The sequence below is a fragment of the Ammospiza nelsoni genome, chromosome 5 (assembly GCF_027579445.1).
Source record: "Ammospiza nelsoni isolate bAmmNel1 chromosome 5, bAmmNel1.pri, whole genome shotgun sequence".
Taxonomy (NCBI): domain Eukaryota; kingdom Metazoa; phylum Chordata; class Aves; order Passeriformes; family Passerellidae; genus Ammospiza; species Ammospiza nelsoni.
In genome coordinates, this window is record NC_080637.1 from 64,929,915 (window position 1) to 64,948,289 (window position 18,375).

At 36.3% G+C, this 18,375-nt stretch overlaps 1 protein-coding gene across 2 annotated transcripts in view; it reads right to left on the reverse strand.

The window, feature by feature from the left end:
- Positions 1–1,311: 1,311 nt before the first annotated feature.
- The window catches only part of GNPTAB (N-acetylglucosamine-1-phosphate transferase subunits alpha and beta), a 40,334-nt gene continuing 23,270 nt past the window's right edge, over positions 1,312–18,375 (reverse strand). The window contains exons 10-22 of one of the 2 annotated variants that reach the window (XM_059472319.1): positions 17,776–17,946; positions 15,982–16,105; positions 14,632–14,835; positions 12,581–13,689; positions 11,390–11,589; positions 10,916–11,135; positions 9,791–9,904; positions 9,072–9,157; positions 8,101–8,199; positions 5,283–5,450; positions 3,666–3,756; positions 3,018–3,075; positions 1,312–2,514 (exon numbers count right to left, since the gene is read on the reverse strand). In XM_059472319.1, the coding sequence (XP_059328302.1) occupies positions 3,028–3,075; positions 3,666–3,756; positions 5,283–5,450; positions 8,101–8,199; positions 9,072–9,157; positions 9,791–9,904; positions 10,916–11,135; positions 11,390–11,589; positions 12,581–13,689; positions 14,632–14,835; positions 15,982–16,105; positions 17,776–17,946 (2,634 nt within the window). In that variant the 3' untranslated portion in view covers positions 1,312–2,514; positions 3,018–3,027. The remainder of the gene's footprint in view (positions 2,515–3,017; positions 3,076–3,665; positions 3,757–5,282; positions 5,451–8,100; positions 8,200–9,071; positions 9,158–9,790; positions 9,905–10,915; positions 11,136–11,389; positions 11,590–12,580; positions 13,690–14,631; positions 14,836–15,981; positions 16,106–17,775; positions 17,947–18,375) is intronic. The other variant, XM_059472318.1, reaches the window with a different exon arrangement.

An 18,375-nucleotide genomic window follows, 5' to 3' on the forward strand; every position in this document is an offset into this window, starting at 1 on the left:
TAGCTATTTTACACATAGACTACCTCTTAGAAAGTTATTCATTTATTAACTTTAGTAAATTCAATCTATTTAATCTACTTTAGTAGATTTATCAACTCTCTCACACACCTCAGTTTCCTATTTCGGTTTTTGTTGGTTTTTTAATTTTTAGTTATTCTTCAATAGCTGTGGAAATGATTTTTAATTCGAAATTCCATGCATCTGTACAAACATGGCCACACTATGCTAAGGAAAGAGTACATTTTAATACCGAGCTTTTTCTGAGGTTGATGCTTCTCTATGTAGTATGTAGAATTTTAGATTTTACAAGTGTCTTGAAAAACAGGCCTCTTTATTGGAAAAGACTGGAAAATCAAAAGCCTTTGCATTAGAATTATTCTCAAATGTGAGAAAATTGCCAAGACTTAATCTGATTTTCGACTACTGACTGCTGAGGACATGATGTAAAGGACGACAGTGCTGGGCCATAATGTCTAGCTGTGCCTGTCCCTGTGCTGCTGAGGCACTTTAAACTGCATCTATTTTATCTGGCATACAAACACTTTTCTTTGTATTAAAAATCAGTTTGACTGTATTAAAAATCAGTTTACAAAGCAAAACTTCTCAGTCCCCCTCAGCCAGGTGTAAAACAATCCCGCCACCTCACAAGCCTAAGCAGCGCCCGCCCATCCCATGTAGGTACCTGTTTTAGCCGATCTGAGTATCTTAATCCACAGCTGTATATTTTAACAATGATTTTTAGACAAACTCACCTCTTTTTTTTTCCACCCTGCCCCAAAAAGATTTTAAACAAACGGGTGCTTGTGTGTGGCTCTCCACCGTGGTGACCCACCTCAAAGCAGTGAGGGAGACTGAGGCCGTCAGCTGCAGCCCGAGAGGACGCACAGGCAGCAGGGACAGCGCTGCTCGCACCTCCCTTAGCAGCAGAGGGAGCTCTGCCGGTCCCAAAGGGAGGCCCGCCCGTCCCAAAGCCCCGGGGTCCCGGGCTGCCCTCACGGCGCTCCCGGGGCTCCGCCGCCGCCTCAGCGCCCGCCGCGGCCGGGAAAGGGCGGGAACGGGCGCGGCCGGGACTCGGCGCTGCCGCCCTCAGGAGCGGGGCCGGGCAGCGCCCGCGGAGCCTCACGCTCCTCAACAGCTTCATCCCGCGTTGAAAACGGAGCCGTGCTTCAAATTGCTATTAAATCAATAAAGCTGCAAGGTTCTTAACGGAAAAAATAAAAAAAAAAATTGACGCAAAGATTCATACAGATTCCTGGCTAATTTGCCAAAACTTGCGAGCTTTGGTTGACTTTGAAACAGAAACGGCAGACAAAAGGTTCATCACGTTTTAGTTAATTTCAAAGCAAGCCAAGTATTTTACAGTACATATGCACATACATTTTGTACATCATCCGATTACAAAAACTTAATGGTTTTTGAATACTGCTAATACAATTAAGTGAAGACACACCACCAAAAATTTCTGCTTGAAAAGATTCAGTACCCTTTCCCACATAAACCACACTACTCTGATATCTCAGCAAAATACAGGGCCAAACCCCGTGAAATTTAAAAACACCACAGCTTCGTATGTCAGTACAAATATTGTTTATGAAGTGAAACACTGCTCCCCATACATTTCTAATTTGAAAGTTTTTTACCCATTCATATAGAGGCACTTTTGCTTTTTGACTTACAATGCTTGTAAAATATTTTACCTTGATCATTTTCCTTTGATTACAACCTCTCTTTGTAATCAAACCAAGAAATAACACAATTTCTTTGTGTATTCTTTGGACTATAATACACCAGATATAAAACATCTTTCAAATAAACCATTAGATGTTATTACTGTGTAATTTTTTAGTAGCATACCTTTCTTTCAAATCCCAATCATACACTACAAATAGGGAGATGAATTGTCACTGTGCTTTAAAGAATGTCAACATCTATAAATGTATTCTAAATTTAAATGACAAGTTACATAATTCTCAATTTTCCCCAGAAGGCTAGAAAAAGCAGCAATGACAGAAATTTGCAAAATGCTTTGGAATGCAAGATCAAGGACTTCTTAAGCTGATCCCAAACAACTTTTCCTTCCAACATTTTATCTAGTTGGCAACATCCACTGCAATAAATGCAGTTACATTTGTTTAGGTAACCCTTTTTATAAAAAAGGATAACATGGCCATGAACTAAGAGTTGCAAAGTAAGATCTGTTGAAAACTGCCTATGTACAGGTGTCCTGCAATTATTTGTTGTTGTTATTTTGCATTGTCACAGCTCCAGCAGCTTTTATATCATGAAGAGTACTGCAGAGATTCGAATGTAGGTGCATGATTCTTTTTCTTCATATCAATACAGTTAAACAGCAAACCAGAAAAGACACTTATGAGAGAGACATTTAAAATGCTTAATCACAGCTTGAGGTAGACTGATCTCCAAAATAAAGCTCTTCTACACTTTGATTCGTTCATGACCAACTTCTTTTTGGATCCTTCTCCTGGGAAAAATCTTTCGTTTAAGTGCAATTAGCTGAGGAGAGAAAAAAATACAGTATTTTATTGTATTTTATGCTGGGTTAAAGGTCCACAGCTGGTCAGGTTTTCATCCTAGACACTATCAAATCTGTACCACCCATGGTAAACCCTCACTACTGTACTTTTTTTTCTGATTATACCAGAAAGGCATTTTTTACTCCAATTCATCTATTACATGTGCACATTTCCACTAGACTTCTCAATAATCAGAATACAAGCAGAAAGTGAAAAAAATACACCATGCCTTTATTCTGATTATTTTAAAAGGTAATTAGTGTATTTAAATTAACACCAGACTACATTCTATTTTTAGAAGATCAGCACAAAGCTGGCATCTTAAAATGGTATTTAGATTCCTAACTGTACCACTGAGTTGAGTATCCCCTTCCAAAACCAAGTTACTAATGGAGTTTTCTAATCTATAAAAAAGGCTGAAAATCAAGGGAAAGAGTCATGCAAAAGTTACAGGTGGGAAAAAAATAATAATCAAAAGCCAACCTTTCAAGAATTACACCCTCTTCATCAGACCACGGAAAGTGTTACTTAAGGCCCCAACCTGCAAAGAATTACCCATATGATTTGTTCCATTGACTCCCTCTGAGTTTAGCAGGACTAATCACGTTCAAGAAAGCCATTTTAAGCTTGCAGAAGTCAAGGGTTTTTTTCCCCTTTAGTCAGATTCAAAACCTTTTGAATTCAGTAGGAGCCTTTGCAATCAATTACTTAGGGAAGAGATTCTGATAAGGCCTTTAAGAAACTTAAGATCCCCTTCTGGACTAATTTTTCTTCCTCTTAACTTACTATACACTTCTACCAATATCCATGTTAACAGACCAAGAATTTCAAAAACAATTACTAAATTTGAGCACCCAAATTTAGCACACTGGTAATGGACTTTACTGTCATAAGGCACCTGAGAAGGTGCCACTCTCCTTTTCCCATATGATTCTCTTTTCAAGGAATCTCAACATGGTGACTTAAAAATTAAAGCAACCTATTAATGAGTCATGTAACATCTTTACTTGAATGAAAGAAAAATCCTATCTACTTTTCAAAACCGATTTAAAAAATCCATCCAATGTTATTCTGAAGATTCTACAATCTGTTAAGCGTTAAACATATTTGATAAGAAGACATTAACTTTACCTGTTCAGCAAAAAATGAGATGACTGTAAATACAATAAGTGTTATTAAAACACAGTGGGTCCAGAATTTGAGCTTGTCTCTATATGCCCTCCTGCAGAAAGAAAGAAGGAAACAGAAAAACAGCTTCATATATCATAAATGCAAATATTTATAGAGTTTCCACAAAGCATGCAAAGACAGTTTTTTTCCATTTCTTAAAGGATGACTAAAAAGAGGATGTAGGCTCTCTCTTCACAAAGAGCCACAGAGAGGACAAGGGGCAAGAGCTATGAGTTGGACTGCGTTTCATCTTGATATGAGGAAATCTTTTTTACAGTCAAAACAATCATTTCTGGAGCAGTCTCCCCAGAGACAGGGTAGAGTCTGCACCACTGCAAGCTTCCAAGATAAGACTGCTCATGGTTCTAGATCATGGGATCTTTTAGGTGAGAAAAGACCTCAAAGATTTGAGTCCAACTGTTAAGCTAACACTGCCAAGTCCAGGCCTAAACTACATCCCCAAGTGCCATCTACTTGTGGCAACTGTGGTTTTGCAGTCACACTATATCCTTTTTGACCAAACTATAATTCCCTTACGTGCTACAGTTATACACCTGTAGCCAGGACACTTGAGAGCTGGCAGGAAATAATCTAAGTACCTTTTCCTATGAAATGATGGACCAGATGATCTTTTGAGATCCGTGCCAACCTATGCTGTCCTGTGATTCTGAAAATACTTTGATTTCCACCAGCTTTTTAACCTGCCTTAACACATCCTGGTAGAATCATCTTTGGCTACAAACAAGACAAAATAAACAATCTTTTTGAAGCTACAAGAAGACTTGATGGAGGGTCTCTAAAAGGGAGCCAACACTTTGTTTCCTCCTCCAGCAGAATTTCTAAAGCTAAATGGGTTTGGCCCCTGCTCCCTCTGCCACTAATATAGCTGGGCTGGTAGCACTACAGCACACCTACAATCCTTCTGATTCCTTCTAGAGTTCCTCTAATGCTTTCTATTTTCTTATTAACAGCTATTTCTCATGATTTGCTGATCAGCAACAGGTTTACTTATGTTAGTCTTGTGTCATTTTTGTCACTGTATCTGCCAATGTTTTGCTTGTTTTGTCAATGTTTTGCTTGTCTTCTCAAGTCAACTACTCCAATTTCTTCAGTTGTTATTTATAAAATGGCAAGAGATAACACACACAAAAATTTCACATATTATATAAAAATGAGACACACACATATATTTTCTGATTTTTATCCAGATGGTTATTGCTATGTGACAGATTGAAAAAAATCACTTAGTCAGAAATATAGTAATGGTTTGGGGTTTTTTTACATTTAAAGAAAGCTAGAATTCCTGGTTTATTTAAAAAAAAACACACACAAAAGGAACAAACCAACAACTTTTGTTTGCAGTAGGTTAGGAACCTAGAAAATATTGATGACTATTTAAGCACTGGAAAAACCCAAATCTTGCAGATCTCATATTTTAGTCCATTCAAATCTCACCCTGCTATTTTCACTGTTAAATCTTTCATGACAATACTGGGGGAAAACCAGCTTGTTAGGAGTATCTTAGGTAATTATATATTACTGCACTAGAATAACTTCAAAAGAACTTGTGGTACATACCATTCTTGGAGTTCATGCATGTGAAGGAAACGATTCCGATATTCTCTTGGCAGTTCAAATTGGGAAGGGATGGGAAACATGGACTCATAAAAATCTCTAAGCACTGCTTTCACTGTTTGTGCATCCTTATGATTGTGATCAATATTGTCATTTAGGCAAACGAATTTTCTAGGAAACAAGATGACCTTTATTAGAATATTTCCTTGATAACATGGGAAAGGCATTGCCAAACCAATAAAATAATCGTTTAAAACAAAATTGACGCCATATCATTTTAAAACCCAACAGACATATTTTTTATTGTTGCATTATTTTAAATTATTTTCATTTTAATTCTAAAAGGACTGGGATTGACAGCAAGTCAAAACCTCAGAAGAATCCAGTACAGGCCACATTCTAATTATGTAATGCTGCCATCTAATGGGCACTAGAGTGTGCACCATCCTAGAGTCCATTGAACACAGCATTAATCTCTGGGTAAGGGTTTTTATACTTTTAAATTATCATGAGTAAAGTCTCTTAAATAACAAAGTGAGCTCCACTGTAGGAGGAAAACATAGTAAATTATTAATATTTTAGTGTGCATGCTGAATTCTTTAGACAAAATCAACATAACTATATTAGATTGTATAAGAGAGGGCAAAGCTTGGTGCCTAGGCTTTAGTTTACTGAGAACATTCTATAAATTGATCTGTTGAATCACAGACAATTTATATAATTGAAACTAAAGCAGCAGCTAGTGTGCTGGCCTGCTATGTACTCTTGGCCACCCTGACCTGGTGCTTGACAACAAAAATCCCCCTTCCCACATTTGGGCAAGGCTGTGTGCTTTATTTATATTGTGAGATACAAGACTCCTACATTTTCCCCGGAGGCAGAAATCAAATCTGATGACATGTGCCTTGTCACTGCTAACCTTTGTAAATAAGCAGTTCTGGTCAGCTGTGTTCTCCCCCAAAGAGCAAAGCTCAGACTTGTACAGGAATCTGGAAATAAGCAGAGCTCTGGAGCTTGTCTATGAGCCTACACAAGGAATTAGCACTGAATGGCAAGGTACTGCATCTGGCATAATTGGTCACCTTGCTCTAGACAATTACATGCAGGGCACAACCAGGCATTCAAATTGCTACATCTGAGAAGATAAAATATGGCTCTCCAAAAACAAGCAGGCTGTATCTCCTGTATCAAATAATACTGTGCAAAGCAGCTGGTTATGGCAATCATGGCTACACTCTAAGCATTTTGGGAGTTAACTCTGGACTATCCCTGACCTTGTCCCTTGGACTGGCAGCTCATTAGCCCTGGGAATGCAGTAGCTGTATTTCTAGAGTGTATATTCCTGTTTAGCTTCATGGAAAAGAGATACTGCTTACAGACTGAGATAGCTACACACAGCAAAGTACAGGACTGATGAAGATATTAGCCCATTGCTAATGGAAAGACTGTTTAAATTCATCCAAAAGAAACCAAACATGATATTTCTTCGGATATTGCAGAATTAATGCCCAGACAATTAATGTTCACTTTGCCTTAAGGGTATAAACCAAACATTCCTGGGAGATCAGTAAGTGAATGACACTTTTAGTTCATTCCAAGACAAGCACTAAAAACCTGCTTTTAGAGACGGGTTATAATTAGTGGTTTGTTGCAAGTAAAACATGGCAAAGAGAAGGAAATGGCATGCCTACATAACTGTGCCAGCTCTCCTTTGTTAACAAGGTAAGGCTACAGTACTGCACTGTTCTTCACAGGAATAGAGCCCAGGTAATCAAATCCTTCTCACTTTGTGAACACTTTGTGAAGGTGAGAAACTTATGTTGCTCAGGCCTCTCCGAGCCTCACAAGACTTGAAATCACCCCTAACTTTAAAAAAACCAACTTGTAGACAGCGGACAAAGAAATACAGACAGAAAAGAAAGCAGCAGGATGAGCTAGAGCACTGCCTGCTGTTCTTTTAAAATGGATCATTGTGGCTACTAGAACGCAGGAGTTATGTAGCCAGAAGGCACTCTTTGAAAGAATAGCAATAGATACAAACTTCCTTCAGCTGTAAAATGCCTCAAGACTAGCATTTCCCTTTCTGAGTAAATAACCCTGCAAAAATGTTGAGAGAAAAGTAGGAATCTACTCTTTATCCACAAATGCAAATTATGCTATAGCTTTACAGGCAGCTGAGATTACCCAACAGTTTTCTGTGACCCAAAGAGGCTTCACTTTGCCTGGCCCAAGGTACCTGGTTCTACTTTCCTCCTTGCTCTGCCTTTTGCCACTTGTCACACCTCTTCTTGCAGCCAAACTCATTAAACTGGCAGAAAACTGGTTTTCTGAAGACAGAAGCAAGATTCTTTCCATGTAGTAAAAGAGCTTGAAAGCACAATCAATATGCAAAACTGATTTAGTACCAAAAAAACCCACAGCTAATTCCTAGTGTAAAATACCTGCATAAAGCAGGTCAAAAAGTTCTTCCTTTAAAATAAAATTGCCTGAAATATAAATGGTATGCCCTCTAGAACGGCAAAAAGGAAAGCTTTAAAAATAGCTGAAGTTTCTAAGTTTTCAAAGATTTTAGGTAAATAAAAATGTAATAAATTATTGAGATAGCCCCTGGCATAAGAGAGAGATGAGTCAGCTTCAGTCAGAAAGAAAAAATCAGAAATACTTAAATACTTTTGGTTCAAATTTGTCTTACCCTGTAACACACAGTTTAGAAATATATGTTAATAAATTATATTTTAAATACCAAAAAAAAAAGTTAAAAGAGTCAAATCAGAAAATTAAAACCATCTCACAACTTCACACAAATCACAAAACAGCATACCTGGGATTTTTCCGTATGTCATCCAGCTGACCAACTACGTGAGAGACATTTGTGCGAATCATTTTGAAGGCAATTTCCTCTTCTCCCATGATTTCAAACCTTATTGTTGAAATAATATTTATACATTAATAAAACAGCCTAAAGTCTGGTTCAGTAAATATCAATCTTGTATTTCATACTATTGAGCAACATTTCTGACCTGACTGGCCAACCTTCATTAAAATTTGCCATTTGCTTTCTATTGATACATTTAAATTTTTCAGCTAATGCTCTTGCATAGAACCACTTCTGTGTAGATTTATTAGATAGGTGGTTACCTATCAATCATAGATCTGAATTCTAAGACAAAGCATATAATTGATTCCAGGTAAACAATCTTACTAGTGGTAGATACCACACTTATATTTTTCAATTCACTTATCTTAATGTAAGAAAGTATCCTGAAGGCTTCAAGTCTCACCTGAGACCCTCCTCCACTTACAAAGCACACACCAGTGTCACTCCCCCATCCCACAGGAAATGTAGAAGGTAGTTAAAACTAAAATGCTTCTTTCTTTTATTTTTTTTTTTTTAAGCTTCAGTAGAAGGAAGGATGAAGTAGATTTACAACTTCTAGGTACAGGAAGGCTGCTTCCGTCTTGATATGCCACATGAACTGCATTCACTCTCTAGCCACCCAAACATACTCTGGCTTACTGTTGTACAGCACAAATGAGGAAATGACCCAAGATGACACAAAGTAACATGGAAGTATTTAGTCCACTAAGCAAAATATGAAAAAACCCACATCACTCTACACAATGAAACATACTTAAGTTAACAACAGTATGTTTCTTTAGTTCCACTGCTAAAATAGGTTGAGCTAAGCCTTGTTAGCACACACATGCAGTCCTGGGTTATGTGTGTATGCATCCCTCCTCCTATGGCTTTACAACACAAAGCATCCTTTTCACAGAACTGCCACAACATACCTGTATTTGTTTTTGTCCTTGTAAGCCTTACGAATCTTGTCAGTCACAGGTTTGCAATTAGTCACTAGGTTTTTGGTCACTGGAGGCTGGAAGAAAACACTGTTTAGATTATGGGTTACTGAAGATTACACAGTGTTATAAAGGTGTACTTTGTAAGAAAGCTTGTATTACAGCTAGAGGGGCCTGCATACTTTACTCTCCTGGAATCAAAAGTTATAGCTTTTTTATCAACTGTGGAGGGGAAAAAACAAAACAATAATGGTGTGTAACATCACAGTTTCCTATTTTACAAATTATTTTTTAGCAAAAACATTGCAACATCATTCTCCGTAAAATACAACAGAGATTTTGGGATTTTAGGGTGTTTTTTGAATGGGTTATAATTCAGATAAAAACCTATTAAAGGAAGTTCTAGTCAGAGAGGTGTTGGGCTTACTGTCTTTTTCATTTGCAACAGCAAATTTTCTTAACAAGGATGACTTTAAATCCCAATTATAATAACATCCTAAATCTCAGCTTTTCTCTGCTTTTAAAGAAAATTAAGGGTTAGTAAGTTAGGAAGCATCCTGTAAAATTTTCATTTTGTAATACTTCATGTACATACTAAGCAGTTAATTTCTGTAAATACTTTCCTTCTAGAAATCAAACCAGTTTTTAAAGTAAAGTAAATACACACTCAAGAAAGAAAATAAGCACCTTTTAAGATCAATGTTTCTTACCAGGTTTGGATCATAATATGCTTCCTGAGTTGGAGGAATAACATGGATCTGAGTGATGTTGGCAGGGAGAGCCTTAGAGCAATTTATTAGCATTTGTTCTAGACCTGTCAAATCCTAACAGAAAAAAAGAGGGGAAAAATAATTTAAAATCCTAATGATTCTCTCAGTGACATAGTTCTAAAAATGCAGGGTGCACAAATGTATTTCATGTTAGCTATGTTTCCATGCTACTGTCCACAGAAGACTTAATATTCAGCAGATCCCATTTCAGTAACTGCTAAGTCAGTGGGACTCCCTATAAAGTAAAGCAAATGCTCAGTACAGAGTTTAATTGAGACCAGATAGGGTATGACTTAATGTCATTTTCATTTAAAATTAAGAGCACACCTTTACTAATAATTTCAGGACAGTACAGAGTTCCAAAATCAACACTGGCACATTAAATCCCAAATCAGGCAAGCAAACAGAAAAGTTAACTGCAAGGACAGGAAGATTTTCTGATTAAGGTACAGGCCAGGAATGCACTAAAGCAGAGCTGTATTCCAACTATGCCAACGATTTTGAGCCCTGTGTCACAAACAAATTGTTTCATTGGTTTGAATCATTTCCTCTCTGTAAAGAAAAAACAGCACACTTTTCTCTCTACTGGTATATTTAAGAATGCAAGTCCTGCAAAAACAGTGTCTCTGTTTATGAGGTTGCTAGAAGAACAGAAGCATGAGTCTTTGTACATTATCCACACTATTTACTAGTAAGACTTCCTTGCTATCCTTTTTCTCAGTTCTTTCTTTAGACCACAAGTTGCTCAGGGCAAGAATTATCTTTTACTATGTGCAGAAACTACAGTAAGCACAGCAAGATCCAACTATTGGCAGTGAACTTTTTTTTTTTTACAAACTCACACTGTTTTCTTGAACTTAGACAGCAGTGAGCCATTTTTCTGAAGCTGCATACTTTACTCTCCTGGAATCAAAAGCTCCACAGAAAAAACAACCAAACAATGATAATTAGAACACAATGCTATATTTTCCAGGTAATATTTTAAAATTGCCAAATGTTACTGATGCTACAAGCAAGGATAAGACTTGAAGTTGTTCTAAAAGTTAATCAGCAAGGAAAGAGTACCTGCAAACTTAATGGCAGTTCATGGATCCTCGTGGCCAGTGTGCGAATCTCTCGGTCAGACAAGATGCCTGACTGGTCTGTATCAACCTCATCAAAGATCTGAGAAATGTTCAGTGGCTGAACTGCACTCATAAGATAGTAGAAATATGAAAAAGCAAACTGCATATCTTCAGAGTGACGCACTTTGTGAAATGATGTCTTGTCAAACTCCTCAGGAAACCTAGATTAGAATGAAAACTCATTTAGCACTCTAATTTCTTGAAGAAAACATTCCTTACCTAAAAATAAAGTCTTATCCAGAATTGCAAAATCTCATTGTATCCCAACTATCATGCTGTAATAAATTTCTTTTTTCCTTTTCCAAAATATAATTTTTATCAGTAGCCATTAGCACACTGGAAATGGCTACAGCAAAGCAACAGAAAGGTGGAATTTCCCACAGTTTGACGTTTTTCCAAGCAAAAGCACACTCACATATCCTGGAGCTCTTGCATAACAGTACGGTCAATCATGTGAGGCATATGAGCAGGGACTTTGCGAGATGTAAATCCAAACTTGCTGTTTAACAGCTTATTGACATATCGAAGGGAATCAGCAAATGTATCTTTCAGCTGCCTTCCAAAATGTTTACCTTCAGTAAAGTATGACATTTGTTTGAGTAATGACTCTTCTTCCTAAAGAGCAGGACAGACATAAATCTAGGTTACATTACTGAAAAAGTCAGAAAACGCTAGACACAGAAAAAATGATATTTTAGCCAGCTGCCAACTTTTCAATACCTGAAACTGGTAAGAGAATTTTTTAATGTTTTTCTTCATAGTTCTTAGATCTTCCTTTAAAATGCAATAAAAGAAAGTTTCCCTTAAAGCTTTCATACTTTGAGGTAAACTACTCTATAAAAGGCTTCCCATAATATTTGTGCTCTGACACCTCACACACACTTAGGGCCCTATTTGTCATCAGATTTATTTGTAATACTGCCTTTTTTTGCAGATTATTCATCCATATTTGATAAACTGAAATCCTATGAATATAAAGATTCTTCATGCAGAATTCAATCTCAGATAAACATGGAGGGTATTTTTAAAACACAGCCTTTTTCTATGTGAAATAGGGTGAAGCAGCTGCTACCAAGTGAAGTGCAATATCTTGTCTTCTAGAGCTTTTCAAAACTGCCAAAAAACTTGGGATGGAAGCAGAGGAAATTTCCTATACATTTTCTTGACACAATCTAGATAAGCAGTTTCTTTGCAGACTTTCAATTTAACTATTAGAATTTAATTATTTATCATTATACCTATTCTCTGCATTTTTTAAACCTGAATCCATAATTGCATAAATGCAATCAAAACAAAATTTACCTGTTATAGTGCTATGTGTCTGAGCAATAGCCCTGTGACAACATACAACAAACAAAAAATGAATTTGACCAAGAAAAGGTAGTAGAAAGAGAACAAATTAGTTATTTGGGTTTTACCACCTAGCTAAGAGAGGCCCAGATCATAAACAAGTCACATTTTATGTGAAAGGTACCTTTCAAAAAAAAATCCCAGCATTTGCCTCAAAAGCAAAGCACATTTCAAATGTATAAATCATATGAACAATATTCCAATAAATGCAGAAAGATGCAACTATTCCAGTAAGGAATGACATTAAGATACTCACATCAAGAAGGTCCTGGAAATACTTCTTTTTCTCCCATGGCAAAAAGCCTTGGTAACTTCCAGCATAAGACTGTAATTTTCTTCCCACTGGCCCCTCCCTCATATTTGCATCCACCTGCTCATGCTCTTTTATTCCTTCCATCCCCTGTGTGTCTTCTCCAGTATTCAAATTCCCAGTATGTTTTGATTTCTGTGTTTCCCTTAATATGAGCGCATTCAATACTTTTTCTCTAGTTTCATTTCTTTTCCCCATGCTCTGGGATGGAAATGTGGCTTTAGGCTGTACTTTATAAATATGTTTATTTGTGCTCATTGTCACAACAGTCCCCTTTGCTCCCATAAGCCTCGAAGGAACTTCTTCCTTTGCTTTCACTCTTTTTATTTTGTCATCATTTACATCTTTATAAGGTTTCTCCCAGCTGCTCTGGTTCTTCTGATCTTCTGAATGATTATGCATGCCCTTTTTTTCTAGGCCTACAATACTCTTTGCTGTGCTTAAAAAGTGGAAAGGTCTCATGAGAGCAGCTTTGGATAGGTTATATCCTTTCTGAGTTATATCACCATTTAGGAGTTTTAAGTCCAGTTTCTGCAGTTCTAGTTGGACATCTTCAGGAAGAAAAGACACATTTACTGATGGGATTATCAACTCTTCAGGTACACTCTCTTTTGTGCCATTTTTACGTCTCCTGACTCTTGGAAAGCGTTTTTCTTCTGGAATATCCTCAAATATCATTTCAGCTTCTGGTACTGAAGTTACACTTTTAAAATCGGAGTCAGATTTTTGCATGGAAGTTGTGTTTTGCTTTGGTTCCTCCCTAGTATCAACTTCAACAGCTATTTGCATTTTAAACTCTTCATCATTTTTATTTAGGAATGTAAGGTTAAAATAGATCACAGTTGTGTTCATGCCACCATGCATGATTAGGTGGATAGTTTTCCATTTGTTAGCAACTGAAGCATGTCGGATAATTGGATTATCACTGTATGAACCCTCAACTCCTTTCTTGGCTATTTCACTGAAGCTGAAGTAGGGCAGACATTCACCTTTGGGAATAACATAGTAGGTCTGATTAAGCTGAAGCATCACCTTGTACATCTCCTCAAAGTGATCTGGAAAAAAAAAAAAACAAAACCCAAAAAAACAAACAAAACAAATTTCTGTCAATTTTCAGCATAACATTTATCTTTCACTCTTTTTAAAAACAGTAATATATCCAGCTACAGTCACTATATTAACAGGGAGACAGCTTTGTGAAAGAACACTTATTCTAGTTTCCAACTTCTTGCTCACTTATCTTCAGTAACGGATGACTAGAACATACTCAGATATGTAATGCTACCAGACACTCCCATGCTAATTCTAAAAGCCAGGATAATTCACCACTCTTTCAATCTCTACTTGAAGAGCATAAAGTGTCTTATTATCACCTCACTTAAAATTATGTATCAGTCATAAGCAACTTGCCCCAATTACATTTCTGCCACATTTTAGGAGAGTAATGTTATAACAGCTGGAGTTCACTGCTGCAGTGCTGCATCTTGATTTGAATTTTTCAAAATCAGATAGGTTGAAAGGAACTTTTCCCTCTCACATCAGAACACAGATTATCTGTCATCTCCCAGAGGAACAAAACCTCATTGCTAGCAATAGAATCACCAGAAACACATTTGTCCCAGCTGAAACACAGGGGAGCTCTTCCAAAGAGGAAAAATCTTCTTCTGCATTCACCAGACAGCACTTTAAATCACTTTATTCACTCCTTGCTAATCTTTCATATCCAAATGAACTTCAGACAAGTTCACTTGTGACTCAAAGCAGCCTTTGGCAAGAGCCCAGAGCCTGACTTGAACTCACACTGTCAGCATTAGAAAGGTTCTTGAAACCTCTTAACTGCTGCAGGCTTAATCAATTCAACTGTCCTTAGGTAAAGATGCTTGTACAGGACATCTTGTACAGACATTGTACAGTCTGAAAGTAATGATGAACCAGGAAAGGTCAGGCACTTCAAGAGAATCCCCACAGGAAGCTCATCAGCAATGCTTTTTACATACCCTGGCCACAGTCACCAGCATCAAATCCACAAGAGAGGACATTGCAGGCCTGGTCACAGAATTTGTCTGCTAGCCAGGAATTGGCACAGCCTTGGTTACAGTATGAAACACCACTGATTCCTGCTCCAAACTGCCATGGTGGGCCATTGCCAATACCTCCAACTGCTCCTCCACCAGCAACATAGCGATTACCCCCACTGTTACCTAGAGAAAAGGGAACAAAACACCCACCAGAGGAAGAATTTCACATTACTGAAGAAAGGCACACTAAAGCCACCATGTTAAAGCTAGACTGAAGGCTAAACAATCATCAATGGAATTAAAAAGGGGCAAAGCCTAACTAGACTTCTGAGAGTTTGTGCATACTATAGATTTTAAACTTGGAGTAGAAGCTTAGGATAACCTTTTCACTTGTTTCCCAAGTGCCAACATATCTTAACTTCAAAAATGCAGGCAGAAAACTGATTTACTACTCCTTGTGCTTGCAGTCTTGATTTTGCAGTCTCCTAGAAAGGCATCACTTCCTCAATTTGGGAGTACCACTTCATTTTATTACACTGCAGTCCTGAAAATTTGGTCCAGGAACTAATAGGGCAGCTTCACAATCCATTATATGGATTAGGAGCCCAAGTATATAATACTTGGTATATTAATAAATAAGTTATTATATTAATACATCAATTATTAATATAATAAAAATAATATAAATAAATATTCTTTATCTTATCTATAGAATATTTATATAAAATATTGTTATATATGGTTGTTATATATAATATATATAACTATATTATAAATATTACATATAACAATTATATATAATATATATAACAATTATATATATATAATATAATATATATTATATATAATGTTATACAATAATATTATATAACAATATAAAAATTATATATATTATATATAATTTTATATATAATATTTATAATATAGTGATTATTGGATATTAATATAAAATACTATAAGTATTTTGTATATTATTATATATGATGTGTAATTATATATAATTATAATAATTAATATATAAATCGTATATATTAATATGCTTAATATATTTAGCATATTAATATATAATAATTAAAATTTCAAAACTCCTCCATTCAGCTAGTCAAATTTGATACCTAAAGAAAGATTATCCTATGCCTTATTATTTCCTGTCATTCTCCATAGAAATTTGTAGTTTGCAATAAATAAGGTTCTAATCTGTAAGTCAACTTTTTTTTATTACTAAAGGAGGCAAATACTGCAGTTATATGAAAAAGACAAATTACAGAATTATTCCTGTAAGGAAAAACAAACAGCTCGCTTTTCCTAAATTCAACATTGCTGTCTTACCAATGCAATCACCTCCATCCCAATCACATGCTGAGTTATTACAGGCTTTATCACAGTAACCATCTTTAATCCATGAGCCAGGACATCCCTCAGCACAGTTTGGCACAGGCCAAGTCAAGTACACCTGAAACAACATCAAAGTCTGAGACAATGACTGGCAAATTGAAGTCAACTGAGCTTGTTTCTTTGAATATGGAGATTTACAGTAATGTCTCCCTGTGTGCAGTGCCTTAAGATTTCACAGAACTTTGTAAATAGAATTTAAACTCCATTTTTTGTAAAGCAAATGTTATCCCTTTCAAAAGGAAGGAAGAACTGAAGATTACGCAAGGCCAAACAGGCAGAACAATGCAGCAACAGGCAGAATTGGAAAGTAGAACTTCCCAAATCTACTTCTGCAAACCACATCCCAATTAAAAATGAATATCTTCTCTTTTGTCAGATAGGAAGGGTGAACTTAAACTCTGAAATAGCTCTGCAGTTCACTCATTCTCCTGACTCAAAATGTTTCTTCATTACTAACTAGTCATGAGATGAGCAGCACATGTTGAACATAATCCCTGAAGCATCTCATCCTCTATGACTTAAATAATCCTAAGAATTGGCAGGATAAAAAAAAAAAGTGTGCATGTGTGTGTTCTTTCAACTGAGGAGGCATTAAAAATCCCACATATTTTCCTTTAGAATTTATTGTTTCAAGATTTTAACAGCACATCTTCCTACAGTTATACTTGCTGATCAGGTTATCACAAACAACACTGCACCTAAGCTGACTTCATCATCACAACTGGGATGAATAACTAAAGAACAATACAAATGTAACAATACGGTTTTGCAGTTATATGTCTCCATTCTTAGAGATTTAAAACAACTAAAAGCCTCCTAACATCCCCAGGCACCGAAACAGTTATTTTAATGTAGCTTAAACTAATTTTGCCCTTCTGTATTTGTGTGTATTTTATGCACATCTGCCTGCATAAAATGTTTAATTCATTGGTCTCTGGTGCCTTGTGTACCCACTGCTTTAATAGAAAGAATAATACATAAATCCTCATTTTTTTCCTCCATGTCACTCTTGTAGATCAAGCTAATGGATGAAAACCCTGCTGGCAGCCAGAGTGTTTATGCATAACTATTGCTAATGTTTCCTCAGCCTGTTTTCCTTGCTTAAATCCCAGTTGTTGACAATGGGTTTACTGAAAGACTAAATTAATTTACATTCATAAACCTGGAACAATATATATTATTTTAGCAATTATATACATTGTGTATATATATACATACATACATATGTATGATTATATACAAATTGGGCAAAGATATTATGGGTGTCTAAACAGAGGCAATTAATGGTAAACTTAGGACCAGTTTAAATGTCATCTGACCTCAGTGTTCCCACAGAAAAGACAATTCTTGTTTGAGTATTTCCCACCAAAAAAAAAAATTGCAAGGAAGGAGGACTGGCAACTGCCAAACACCACATCAGTCTTACCAGTGCTCCAACAGGAAGTAAGAGAATTAGAGAATAACACTGAAACTAAAGTGAATCCTGACAGAGGAACCACTATAATCACCCAAATGTAGAAGTGAACATGAAAAAGCATACATATTAATACAGAGAAGAGCCTTCCACACCCTGAACCTTAGCCAACAGTTCTCTAGTTAAGAACAGTGAACCTTTAGAAATAAAAGGGGGAGTTAATGCTCTCCTTTTCAAAGTAGCATTCTTTTCACTTTTATCATTACAGAAGAAAAATTGTACTTCTGCTAAAATATCTTGTCATAAACGCTTACCTTTTGACCTTTAGAGTGACTGTAAAAATCATCAGGCCAAACATCCTTCCCAAACATAACATCATCATTGAGATAAATAAACTTCTGAGAAAGGCCACTGATACGATGAATATGACTTTCAATAGCTGGTGAACTGAAGGTAGGCAAGTGACTCACATTCTGAAATATTTCCTGAAACAAGAAAATCCCCAATAACCAAAAACTGTTTCAGTCAGGTGCACAAATACTTGATACTTATTTACTAAAAAAAAAATAGCAAGAATGAGGATAAATGCAAAAGTAAAAAGATATTAAAGCAAAGGAAAAGAATACTTGAATAACTACTTTTTTCCCACACAAAACCATTTTTAGTTCTATTGCTTAACTAAGAAATTGCACCTGATTGCTCACGAAGTCACAAATTTTCACACACTCCTTTCAGTGAGTACTGGACCAGGCTCAGAGTACACATTTATAATTCTCATTAATTTCAGGCTGCACAAAATTTCTAGCAAACTGAACCTGTCACAGCATTCAAAAAGTCAGGATTGCTCCATCTTTTTCAAGTAACTTCACCAGTAGACAGCAGAACAAGTTGAATAAGTAGCTCTTTAGCACTTT